Source organism: Medicago sativa, chromosome 1, assembly GCF_051527215.1.
Source record: "Medicago sativa cultivar Bolivia chromosome 1, Bolivia_mono, whole genome shotgun sequence".
NCBI classification, from domain to species: domain Eukaryota; kingdom Viridiplantae; phylum Streptophyta; class Magnoliopsida; order Fabales; family Fabaceae; genus Medicago; species Medicago sativa.
Window position 1 is genome coordinate 19,750,986 of NC_140749.1, and position 14,015 is coordinate 19,765,000.

The 14,015-nt window shown below is 35.9% G+C and overlaps 1 protein-coding gene and 1 long non-coding RNA gene across 3 annotated transcripts; both read left to right on the forward strand.

Annotated features, from left to right (window-relative positions):
• Positions 1 to 8,732: 8,732 nt before the first annotated feature.
• On the forward strand, positions 8,733 to 9,885 carry LOC146953425 (uncharacterized). Its single transcript, XM_085709731.1, has 2 exons — positions 8,733 to 8,891; positions 9,509 to 9,885. The coding sequence occupies exons 1-2, from the start codon at positions 8,807 to 8,809 to the stop codon at positions 9,730 to 9,732; spliced, it is 309 nt and encodes a 102-aa protein (XP_085565857.1). The 5' UTR covers positions 8,733 to 8,806; the 3' UTR covers positions 9,733 to 9,885.
• A 1,497-nt stretch (positions 9,886 to 11,382) lies between these two features.
• On the forward strand, positions 11,383 to 13,805 carry LOC146953426 (uncharacterized). Of its 2 annotated transcripts, none has more exons than XR_015027995.1 (4): positions 11,383 to 11,891; positions 11,993 to 12,037; positions 12,822 to 12,958; positions 13,455 to 13,805. It is a non-coding gene; the product is annotated as an uncharacterized LOC146953426 (long non-coding RNA). The 2 variants fall into 2 exon arrangements; XR_015027993.1 differs by having other exon boundaries at positions 12,848 to 12,958.
• The last annotated feature ends 210 nt before the right edge of the window (positions 13,806 to 14,015 follow it).

Genomic DNA, 14,015 nt, shown 5'->3' on the forward strand with positions numbered 1-14,015 from the left:
TCAGACTGCGGCGGACAAAACCAGGAGGCAATGAGCACGAGAGAAGTCTTTTGTGACCAATGAATGCATATGATGCATGAGATGTGTTAATGCATATGCAAAAAGACTCTTTTTGTGTTATCGAAGGGTTTTAGACGAATTGGAGTTCTTGTAAACATTACTAAACAACAATTAACATAAACGGGAAACAAACAACCAACATATAGTTTTACAAGACGATTCCCTTTGAAATGCTAAGCCAAGGGATAGACTCCGAAACATAAAACAACATAAACAAATGGAAATAACAACAGGAAATGGAGATCCTCAAGCATAGGAAGTGGAAGCATCATCCTCAGACTCAGACTCATAGCTGCAGTATCGTGCATAGAAGTTACGGGCACCCCTAGCCCTCTTAGAGTCTCTCATAAGCAACCTATCTTTCTCTTAAATCTCTCTCTTAGCCTTAGCTAACTCTTCCTTCAGTGTCATCACCTCATGGGTCTTCTGCTCATCCTTTCCATCCAAAGTCATGATCAAGTTCTCAGCCTCATAGTATCTAGTCTTCCACTGATGCTTCTCCCGACTCTCCATAGCTAGATGCTCCTGATACATTTCCTGAGTAGGTGGGAGTAGAGGCAAAGGCATGGTAGGAATAGATGCAGACACATATCTCATAGAGGGGTAAGGCATACCAATCTCCTCAGCTTGGTTTATCACCCACTGTGTATAGGCCTCATGAGCAACACCGGACCTTACACCCATATGCTTCACCTCTTTCTTTCGAAGCTTGGACCAAGCTTTCATGAAATCCTCTCTTATTCCCGTGGGAGCATTGGAGTAGTGGAAGAAGTAAGGAGATGTAGCAAGATTGATGGGCTTATCTTTCATCGGGAAACCAAATTGTCGCAAGGCGAGCTCCGGGTTATAGTTGATTCCACCCCGGGTACCAAGGAGAGGTACATTAAGAAACTTCCCACCACCAAAGATAATTTCCTTGACTCTAGAAGCTGGAGTGAGCCAAACCACTTCATTAGGAGTGAGAGCCATAATCCTCTGTGAAATAGACCAATTCTCCGGATTGTCGTGGAAAGACTTCAGAAGGTGCGAAATAAACCACCTATAGAGGAGAGGTACACAACAAAGAATATATCCACGACCTTTGCCGGATCGATCGTGAATAGCATGGTATGTGTCAGCTAGCAAAGTGGGAACCGGATTCTTGGAGTGGAAGATCATAATAGCATTCATATCCACGAAGTCATCAAGATTTGGAAAGAGAATAAGCCCATAGATGAGGAGTGCAAGAATAGCTTCAAGAGTGTCCTGACAAGTGGTCTTGAGGTTGGCTTTCTCAAGTAGATACTTCAAAGTGAACCCTCGGATGCGAGCCTTAGTGACAAGATTCTTGGAAACATCGGAGGTTGTAAGATGGAGATCCTTAGCAATAACCAAAGAAGTAGGAGGATGCTCAAGTCCCGCGAAGGGTACCCCCTTAGCAATAGATAGACCCATCAAGCAAGAATGAGCCTCTAGAGTAGGCATCAACTGAAAGTCAGGAAAAGTAAAGCACCGATACTCCCGATCATAGAATTGCACTAGAGTGTGCACAAGCTTCTCATCCACATTAGTCTGGAGAATAGTAAGTAAAGCCCCGTAACGGTGTCGGAAACCAGTCGGATCCTCGACCTTGAGTGCCAAATCTTTCAAACTAGCCAAATCCACTTCCTTGAACTTGTAGGACTTAGTCTTCCCCATTCCTACAATGTTTACAAATTCAAATTGTCTAAGCCCTTCGATAACAATGCATGGAAAAAAGTTTATGCATGTATGCATGAATGCATGTATGCATGATTATGTTCAAGTTCGGAGAAAACACGGTGGGTTGGAATTTCAAAGTCAAGGAGTCATGGGTGGACACGGTGTCCGGTGAAACTAGGGCTTTAGGATAATAGTAACCGGGTTCTAAAAAGGTTCCCAAGTTGCAACCTCTCCGACGTATATCATGGTGCCACGAGACAACACTCGCTCCATGATTATACATAAGAAGGTCTAGCTTGAGTGTAGTATCGCGTGACGTCTAAAACTCGAGACAACACTCGGTTTAGCCTCCGCACTACATCCTAGAAAATGGCCATGGATGGGCTCGGTTATCTACGGTTCATAGCGTCATAGAACAATTAGAAGTAAAGTGCCTAAACGCGACAACACGCGCCGACAACATCACTTCCAAAATGCCTTAGCTATGTGGGATTGATCGCATAATCCAAAACACGAGGCAACCCCCGGAATGAATTGTCGATTATATCCCTCCTAAATCCTAAGTTCACTCAGCCCGGGTGCAGGACTTTTGATATTCTCACCCCACACGTTTGCAAGAAATTAAACATTTATTCACATAGGAAAGCAAGTAAGTAAAAACGAAGCGCAAGCGTGAAAATAAAGACTAGGCGTAACTCTCGAATCTCCCCAGTGAAGTCGCCAGCTGTTTTATCTTGGTTTTCGGGTGTCAAACATTGATTACGTTTGAACCTTTTTAACCGGTGATATCTTATTTTTTCTTGGGAAGGGAAAAAGTAAGCAAAACCCTTGAGAATCGAGGTCCGGGAGTTGTTTTCGCTACGGGAAGGTGTTAGGCACCCATAACGACTATAGTATCCTATAGGAACCGTCTTTACTTTCTACGCGCGCGCTTTATTTTTAAATGCTATTTGAAAATGATATTTACACCTAAAAGTTTACTAAGTCAAGAATTGGAGGGAGAAGAATGTGTTTGAATTTTTATTTTATTTGAATTGAAGGAATTTTGATTCCTTGCCTACGTACCCGTTTAAGGGATCAAATCCACCGTAGTTCTCTCTCAAAAATATTTTTGTTTTTGTTGGTTGATTTTAAGTTTGAAAATTGGGATTTGAAGAATGAGGAAAAGAGGCCTTAAAGGCATGAGAGTTGTGAAAAGAGTGAGGTGGAATTAGTCAATTGCAAAAGAAAGTCTAAGTATGATTAAGATTCATTAAGATTTTGTTTAAGAAAATGAAAGGAAAATCAATGGGATTTTGATCCCAAGGTTTATTAGGAAAAAGAGTTGAGTGATGTTATTCATGTTTTTTTTTGGAAAATGATTTTTCTAAGTGTAAAGCCTAGGCATTCATCTAAACATACAATCCTAAACATACATCTAAACATGCATATCCTAGCCATACATCTAAAATATCTATGTGATGTTTGTGCATGTGTCGGTGCTTGTGTCGGTGTACATCATTAGAGTCCATAGTCCTTTACATCATTGGCCTAGATACATTCTATGGTCTTGCAAGAAATTAAAATTGCATAAAAGTAAAGTACAAGAATCCCTAGGTTTTACATTCTAATTTTTGCATGGATTTTAAAGGGTGAGAAAGATAGAAACTAAGAATATAAGATGGAGGATGAAATGCCTTATGGAATGCATGAAACATGGAATGGAGGAATTAGTAGCACATGATAATATCAAGAAAGTAAAGCAAGTAAAAGTTACTATAACAACAGCAAAGAAATTACCACAAAACATAGCAAAAATGATGCAAGGCCTAGCCTAAATTACACCACAAAATACAAGGTCCACATGACTCATAATCCTCACATTTTAGCACATTTTAAAGACATGAACTCAAACTTCAAAATAGGACCAAAAAAGATGTGAGAGACCATGTATTTTAATAGTGAACTTAAGCATATTTTTTCACCATTTATTCACAAACAAAACTTGCAAGCCAAGCAACTAAGCACAAGGCACACACCCATAACAAAAAACACATTCAAACAGCAACAAAACCTTCACAAATCATGTATCATGAATCAAAACCCTCCATCAAGAGTTAGGATTGAAATTGAACAATTTTCATAGGGTTTTTTACATAAAATTTCACAATTAAAGCAAGAACACATCATACTATTTTTTTTATCAATTTTTCAACACAACAATTATCACAAAAGGACCACAAAATATAAAGAAACATGCATGAATTTTATAAAATTTTCCAAGGATTTTTAGACTCAAAAAAATGCACAAAACTTTTCACGAATTTGTCACAAACACACCACATAAGCAAGAAACTATTACACACATTTTTATTATTTTTTTTTTCATGCAAAACCACCACAAACATCACAAACACATCAAAAAATATTTAGGAATTTTTATGGAATTTTTGTGAGATATTTTGGATCAATCAGAGGTGCAAGTATCAAAAATTATGTACAAAATAGCAAGAAATAAGGAGGGAACGAAAAACTGCAAAGAATGAAAGTCCAGGCCCAAAGGGAGATGGATCCTGGATCATCCAAACGCACCAGAAGCGTTGGATTGATCCAGGAAGCCAAAACCCTAGATCCAACGCTTCAGAACATGGGGAACATGGCAGGAAGCATGGATACGCGCGCGTGGGATACACAGGCATAGTATAAAAGCCATTTCCAGAGAGAGACACACATATTACACATATATTTCTCTCTCTAGGTTATGTTTAGAGAGAGATGCTCTGCAAGTGATTGAACGGAGAGGACGAACGGCGTGGTTTTCCAGTGCGGTGGCTGCCGGCGGCGCCGCCGTACTGGAAAACGAAACTTATCTTTTCCTTAAAAATTTTATATCAAAACAAACCTCTTCTCTTCCTCTGTTCGAATTTGCAAGAAATTTTTGGGAACAATCACACAATTGATCTAGATCTAACAATTTAAGTTGCAAAAAATTTGAAAAGAGAGAGAAGAAAGGAGTACCGGTTCACTTCGCCACTCCTCAAAGACGTTGTTAACGTTCTTGCTTCGTTCAGCCTTGCACTTTCTTCTTCGTCTTTTGGCTTTCTGGAAATTTCTTTAACCTTAGCCTCTTCGATCCGTTCGCAAATTCAACATTCTTTCCTTGTTGACCTTTGATTCGGTGACTTTCGAAACCCTAGGGTTCGGAATCAGCTTGAATTGAAGTTTGATTTGGTTTTTTGAATGCTTTCGGTGTGGCTTTGACGAAGCTGGTTCAATCTTTGATGAACCTGTTTCTTCTTGAGTTCAATTCGATGTTGATGCTGGTTTTCTTGATCCTCTTCTTCTCTCCCTCAATCCTTCTCTTGTGATCGCATTCGTGCTCGAATTGCAAGAGGAAGGTTCGATGATGATGATTCTCGCAGAGAATTACTGAGAACCTTCGCAGCTCCGATCGAATTTGGTAGATTTTGTTGAATTAGAATCTGGTTTGATGAAATGATTGTTGAAATGAATTTGTTTGTGGTTGAATCGATGAGAATTGGTATGAATTCGAAAGGATTTGGAGGAAATGTGATTCTGAAAAAACGGTTAGGGTTTGAAGGTGATGAAGTTGTTCATCGTGTTCTTGAGTTCTTTGGGTTTGTGATCTGTGATTTTGGAGAGAGAAATTGAAAATGTGTTTGTGTGAGTTGGCGTGTAATGATTGCTGATCTTGACTTTGACTGGTGAATTGGCTTTTATAGCTGATGATTGGGACAATTGGACCAATGGACTAATGACACGTGTCACTGGACTTGTAACAAACTCTTGTGGACAAATGGAAAGTTGACATGTGGACTAGACTGCAAACTTGGACCAAAAGGACTAATCTGCAAAATAATAAAAGACAAGGACCAAAATGCAAAATGACACACAAAAGGACTAAAATGCAAAAATTAATAAAATTGAATTTAAAAAATGTAATTTGAAATAAACGTAAAGTGAAACGATTAAAAATGACAAAACGGACTAAAACGAACCAACTACTTAAATGAGGTACTTTAAAGTAACCTCTCTCTGTCGAAATTTCGTGTGAAAAGACCAAAATGCCCCTGGGGACTAAAACGACTCAAAATGATTCAGATTGGAGTTTTAAAATGGTTTTTTGACAAGGAATTAAAGCAAGAGTTTATACAAGTGAATTAAAAGACTCAGAGACAATTTTTAGAATTTAGACAGGGCTTTAACACATGAAAAGACTAAAGTGCCCCTAGGGGCTAAACTGACTCAAAATGACTTCAAATGCAATTTTAAAAATGGATTTTGACATAGAATTGAAATAAGGACTTATTCAAACCAGTTGAAAAGACTCAAACAATTTTTCAAAGATTGAAAGAAATTTTAACATAGGAAATGACTAAAATGCCCTTTTTCATGAATTTTGCAAACAATATTGAAATAAGATGCAGAGAAAGATGCAATTGATCAGAGACAGTTCAAATGACTTGAAATGCAAGAAAAGAAGAATTGAACAAGTATTTTTAGGTCCAAAATTAGGGTGTAACAGTGATTTCTTTCTTTTTTTCGAGAACTTTGATTTTTTTTTTTTGAAAAAGCTAAACTAGTCCACCTAAATTGACATCTGGGGAATCAAACTTGAGACATCAAGAAGGAACACACTTTCATATCGCAAACCAATACCACTAAACCAACGTCAAATGGGTTGAGAACTTTGACTGAAGATAGACAAATATTCCACATTGTGGCTTTATAAAAATCCAATGAGAACCAATAAAAAATTGTGAATGGAGCAACAAAGGAATATAACAATCCAATCAAATCCAAATAACACTAACGGAATCACCGAATCCAACAAACAAACAAAAAATTAAACGAAACACATTCCTAAACATTTGAGAACTCGATAACGAAACAACGACAATTAGTTTAAGGCGGATCGAACCATGCTCAAAACCAAATAAGGAGGAGGTACACTTTCCACCACACCTAGCTCTTAACTATCATGCCAAATGAAGAAGAATAAAAAAATGCAATCAATTAGAAGACTCAAAAGGAGAAGTGCAATCAATCAGAAAATCAAAAGGGGGGAAGTGCAATCAATCAGAAGAATGAATAGGGAGAAATGCAATCAATTAGAAGAATCAATGAGAAGAAGTTCAATCAATATAATCAACAGGGAGAAGTGAAAATACCATTCCCTGTTGACTATCACGCCAAATAGCATCCCACCACCCCCCACCCCCCCCCCCCCCCCCCCCCAAATCCTCCCCGTAGGAAACTAGGAATCAACATTGGAGTTGAACAATCTTCTTCCACACCTTCACTGACATGCATTTACATATAGGAGAGAAAAAAGGTGGACACAAATTCAGCACCAAATTAATCAACACCACCCTCCTCTCAAGACTAATAAGCCTACTATTCCACGAGCTAAGTGTGCTAGAGATAGTATTGACTGGGGGTTCCCAGAAATCAAAAAATAAAATTCCACCATGCAATTTAATTTCTGACACCGTGAATTCCAAATTTTGGTAAATAAAAGAAAACAATAGTTTATAAATAACGCATCAGCTCAATGGAGTAGACATTTGATTTATTTTTCAAATAAGCTCGAAATGCCACATTTTACCCGATACATTTATTAAATATTTGTACAATATTTATTACTTTTCTTTAGTGTTAACTTATTTCTTAGTCCTCGTGAGCTTATCTCAATTGGTATGGACAATGCATAAAAATATGCAAGGTCCGGAGTTCAGGCCACCACACAAAAAAAAAAAAAAAAAAAAAAACACTTATTGTGCACATGTATTTCTTAAATAGTTGCACATGTATTTTTAGGTTAGTAATATATGAGGGTGCAATGATATTCTAGTCCTAACATATTATTCTGAATTCAAAATTGAGAACACAACATTATTGTGCATTACCTATTTACTATAAACGCAAATTTCTTAACACGAGGAAGTACAACGGATACTCCGTCATAATACATCAAAGATCCTTGTTTACATTAAATAGATTCCAAACAACTTAATGAAATTCTACACCAATCGACATAAATCCAATTTGAATTTATGTTTCTTTTTTATAAATAAACAAGTTATCCTTTTCATGATTAAAAAGCACAGACTATAAAACCACAAAGAGCAATTCGATATCTGGTTTTGCTAAGTCTTTTGGTGCGCGTAATACATTTGTTGCTGAATTATGGGGGGTGTTCGAGGGTTACAGTTGGCTCGGTTGAAAGGGTTTCGGGTTGTGGAGCTTTGTTTCCACTCTGAAGCAGTAGTAAATAATTTGAGGGGAGGCCCACCACAAGAAAAAAATTGATTTGGGTCGGAAATTTCCGTCGTACCGTAGTGTAAATTTTCGTCCTAATTGAAATTTGGGACGTAATTTTGGAAAAAATATGTTTGTCGCAATATTTTGGGGATGAAATTTCATCGCCCGTCGTCGCACATTTGGACGGAATGCAGGTAATTCCTAGGTTCTCCTCGTGATCCAATGTGAACAAGAGTCTGTGTTGTTACTTTGACCCAAATACAAGGGTTCCCCCGACTCCTTGGAACCCAACATCTTTCTTCTTTACCTAAATCATGCTGCAAAAATTACACCAAAAGTTAAACGAGACTGATACCTTTCACCTTTGAGATGATAATTACAATTCCCTGAGTTTCATGTAAGCAATCGTGCACCGAAGGTTAATTAAAATTCTTGTCATTATATTACTTGAAAACATGCATATGAGAAGTCGTCATCATCATCCTTCTCAATTCGAATGCTACCAATCAAGAATTCAAGATCATGTAAAATATGACCTTATTTTATTTCTAATTAGTATTGCAATCTGAATATTAACAATATTGTTATAAATGACATCCACTTACTAATAATAGTCACTCGAGAATGATCACTAAGGTCAAATAAAGGAGAAAGATAAGAATGAAATTATAAATTTTAATGTCAACGAAGGAATTTAATGTTTTTTGTACTATTTCTTCCTCATCTTGCCTATAAATACATAACTTTCAGACACTTCATTTTCATCGATCAATACAATAGTTTCTCAATAAGCTATAAGAAAATGAATTCCAAAGGGTTACTTTTTCTAACAATGTTGCTGGCTTCCATCCTTCTCATCTCTGCTGAGAAATCTGATAAAAAAGATGGTAATATTTTATTTTCGAGTTTTAATTAGTTGTGCCACTTTTTCCTTGTGCTTAGGTGAATTATCCATTGTATTTTCCTTTTCAAATTTAATTTTCATTAAAAAACTTGGTTGTTCCACTTGATTTTAGTTTTTTATTTGTATGACCACTAGATGGTAGTTTAAGAATTTGATCAAATTTCAATAGAATTTATTCATGTTAACATATAATTTTGGGGCGTCTAATATGAACATGGTTTAAAAAGTGGGTTCAATATTTTTGTTAAATTTTAATAAAACTAGAATTTTACCTTGACCAAAAAAAAAAAAAAAAAAACTAGAATTTTACCAAGTTTAATCAAGCCTTTATACGGGTTAATTCCCAAGTCTAGCCAAGCCCTTACATAGGGTTAATTCCCTAAATTAAGAAATTCATCCTTTATTTTAAGAATATTTTTACGTTTTATTATTAGCCATTGTGGCAAGCTTTTTTTTTTTTATTGTTTTTTCTAAGGGGAAGTGTATTTATTGTTATTTACACTTTTAAATCAATGATATATTGACCTAGTCACGATATGAAGATAGTAGTACATATTTTGTATAATGTATTTATTTTATTATTTTTATTTTTTGTTGTAGATAAAGCAAATGGGGTAGATGAAAGCAAATGGGGTTATGGAGGTTGGGGTTACGGTGGTCCATGGCGTGGCGGCTATGGTTGGGGTTACGGCGGTCCATGGCGTGGTGGCTATGGTTGGGGAGGTCCATGGCGTGGCGGCTGGGGTGGTGGTTATGGTGGCTGGGGTGGTGGTTGGCCTAAAGAACACAGTGATGCTAATACTGATACTGAACCTCATAACTAAGCAAGAAATTTAGCTGAAGAGTGGGCACTTGTTCTACTATGTATCACAATAAATAAAACTTCATGTGTGAAGTGTAGTTTTAAATATAATAAAATGGTTAATCTTGTGTTGTATTGTACTTACGAAGGAATAATATACACGAGTTTGGACATATATATTTTATTACGGGAAAATTACATTGACTTCCCCTGAGGTTTCTCTAAACAACATGAACATCCCCTCTAATTTTTTATTAGACACTAACCTCCCTTCAAGTCTATTAAAATGGATACTCATCTCCATTAGTTAGCCACTGTTTGTCCCGTTAGTTAGCCCCGTTAAAACTATAAACATCTTTCTGTTGATGAAGAACATCTTCCACTGTTTGTCCAAATTTGGCTTTAGAGTTGCAAAGAAACAATAACATAACATCAATAGTAAGTGTAACTAGAATCTGGAAGAATTATTTTATTATTATTAATACAAATCAACAATAACGAGTCAATCCGGAAGAATTATTAGAATTTGTGGTTTTGATTTGGTGAATTAAACTCCTACATGCCTCTACAATTAGCGAATTAAGCTCATAATCTTTACTTTAAATAATTGGGTCTCTATCCCTTTGTAATAATTCCACATCTTGTTCCACTTTATAAAAAAATCATCCTCTTCCATCTTCGCACCCATCCCAAGCAGAAAATTAAGTGGTGACTTTACAATCAGCAAAACCTATGTCTTTACTTGATTTTTTTTCCTGTCTACTAACTTATGGTGGTAATGATATACTTTTCCTTTTGTTGATAGACTCTATATAGGTGGTAATTTGAAGACATCATAAGGAAGATGGGTTGTTAATTAGTTGTTGTCCACGAGGGTACGGGCTCTGATACGGGTATTTTTTACAAATGCGGGTATGGGGATGGGTACTATAGTACCTACCTATTGGGTACCCATTGTCATCCCAAATTGCCTTAAAGTTTTGGGTGAAGATGTGATGTCTAAGTTTTTTAGTGGTTCTAGACATCAGACTCCCCAACAAATAAAAAAGCGGGAACAGAGTACCTTATTGAATGCTAGTAATTATAATGTAAAACAAAATTTTAATATAAATATATATTTATGATTATCTTCTAATTGTATCTTTGGTTTATAATACTATATATATATATTAATGATGCAAATTTGTGACATATCCCCTATAAAATTATTAACTTTTTTTATGTGGCTATTGCCACATTGAGCCATATGATGGATTCGTCCTGCATATGGGCTGCATATAAGAGGGGCCCGATTTCAAATCACAATCACGACATTCAACCTAACAATTCAATTTCAATAATTTTGTCAATTAAACTAAAACTTCAAAACAAATAACTTAAGAAAATTATACAATTACTAAGGGTGTGTTTGTTTCAAGTTATATTTGTAGATTCTTGGGAATAAAATCATAAAAATACATATGCCTATGTTTGTTACAAGTTTACTAAATTTTATTCCCGGGTATAAAATGTTCCTGAGAATAGAAAAGTTTTCCCAAAGAAAAGGGTGGGAATAAAGTTCCCATGAAGTTGAGAATAAAATTATGTGGAATTACCTATTATAATCTCTATTTTTAAGGTTCCTTGAAATATTATAAAGTTAACCAAACATATTTTGTCTAAATACCTTAAAATAAAATTCTCATCTTTATATTCCAAGGAATGTTATTCCTAGAAATAAATTTGGTAAACTTTAAACAAACACACCCTAAGATAATATTAATCCTTTATTATAAACGCCTAACTTGATGTGCTGGCAGCTTAGCCCTAATATCTCCCATCTTTCCCTCCTAATCAGGTATTAAATGCTAAGCTAATCTGCCAACCACCCATTAAGTCCCAGCCGTTGTTTACATGACCTTTCATGTAACTTTTTTGGTTCAAATTCTTCACCTCTCGGGAAACTGAACATCACTACATCCATTCCCCCAGATTCTCTCTTCGCCTCTCTCTCTCTCTCTCTCCATGAATCCCTTCTTCTCTCACTCTACATCAACGAAATCAGGCACACCTTTCCCACATCTCCTCTTTGTCACAATCGCCTCTCATCCTGTAACTTCTCCATTTTTCTGTGTATGATTCGTTTCAAGCGAAACTGAATGCCTCTTTGATGGCGTCTGTCAGTCGCTACTTTCTCTTATGGTAATTGTCATAGGTTTGATTTCTTCTTCCTTTCACCATTTCTAATTTTAGGGTTTTTTGTATTTTATTTTTGGTTTTTGTTCTTCCTGGTTGTTGTGCAGGTGCAGGTAGAATCAGAGAAAAAAGGCTTTTGACCTTGACACTATGTAAGAAACCAATTTCTTTTTTTAGTTTAAGTTTTTATTTGATTTTGTCAAAGTTTTGAATTTTTTGAAGAAACAACTCTGGGGTGTTCAGGATTCATTTCAATTTATTTTTTGTAAATGCATTCTTTATGATTTTGCATTGGTCATAGTCTTGGTCTTATCTGCCCCATCATTTAAGGTGAGAGTCCAAGAAATTTTAGTCAGTTGACAATGCTCAATATATGCTTTTTATGAGGATTTAATATGTTCCAATGTTTTAACTCCTGCAAATTGAATGTATTTGATGATTTGGTGGGTATTAAGTGATCTCTAACACAAGCTGCAATGCAAAGGAGATGCATGTCAATCATTATTTAGCAAAAGCAGTCTATTAAATTTGCGAAATTAAAATACTCAAGTACTGCACTATTTTCCTTAGTAAATTCTTTCACTTCTTGATGGTTTAGCAGATACATGGCTTACAGGTAGCATTTGCATCAGCATAGTGATGCGATAGTTTGTACTCCTTTCAGAAGGCTTATATGCTGGGTGGCATTTTTCATATTGCATAGTAGTTTTTGTCGAGCATGCTCGAATGTAGTATTGCATTTTTATACATCTTTGTACAAGTTGCAGGCTCTTTTTACTTCGGCAAATGCATCCTTATTACGTGATTTACGCGTATAACTGTTTAGTTAATTATATGCCACTTTTTCTGTCATATTTGTTTTTTGTTGTTGTGTTGTTTCATTACTAATTAAACTGATCCTGAAATTCCTACTACACGTGTGATTATGGATGCCAGTTAATTCATCCGTTGTTGTGTGCAAGGCCGTGAAAAGTGACTTGATGAAGTCGAGGACGCACATGGGTAGTTCAGAAATATTTCCAAGTTTGAGGTGAAAGTGGAGAAGAAGAATGGTAGAGTTTATTTTACTGATGGTAAGATTCACACCTCTCTAATTCAATATCTTAAGTTTTAATTAATTAAGTATCTTAAGATTTATAATTGTTGTTGTTCATTAACATAAAAGCATTTTCATCTGGTATTTTTTTTGTGCAACCAGAAATTGTTCCAATCATGTAAGTGCATATTAAACCTGAATTGATTTGAATTTGTTTTATGAGTTAATTTCCCTTTACCTCAATTATCATGTTTTACTAACTATTTTAAAGTGCGCCTCTAATCATGTGTTTTTCTTCTTTAAGAGTGTAGATAGAAAAATTGTGTCTTTTAAGTTTCAAACACATGGACATGTGTGCTAATACCAACCTTTGTAATTGAAACATTTCAATGACAATTTTAAACTGATTTATAGAGTAGAGCTTCGGTTGTTGATATGGTTCAATTTTTATTATTTTAATTGTATGCCTTAAAATGCTCATTCAAATTTTGATTGTTGTTGCTATTTTCGTGGATGATCCTCACTGCGTGCAGGTGGCTGTTAGGCGTGATTAGTTGCTGGTCTGGGGTCTGATGCACTGATTCATTGTCTCATGAGGGTGATTTTGAGGCTTCTGTATGCGCAGCTAGGCTTAGAAAGGTTCTGTTAGTATGGCATTTATATGGCTGATAGTAACATTGCTTTCTTTTTCCTTGGATGCATATTTTAGCATCAGAATTTTATTTGGGTCAATTGTACTAGGCCTTTTTCTTGGGCACTGTGGTGTGCAGGTGTTCCGTATATATGCGGCACCTTTTGTATGTCCCGCGTTTATTGTTTTTATCCGCGAGGGGTACGGTTTTTTGTACAACTCGACGTGAATAAATTTTAGCTGATTAAAAAAATGTAATTGTTTTTATTTTTGTACACTGTCTAGCAAATGAAAGGTTGATTTAAGACTTATGTTAGGTTATCACATGATAAGATAAGGTGTGATATAAGAACAAAATCAAATCCTTCAACAAAGCTCAAGAACTCATGGCTAATTTCCATACATTTGGACTTCATGAGTGTCTGTCTTGGCATACACTTTTTCTTAGTGTTTTTGTTAGGCA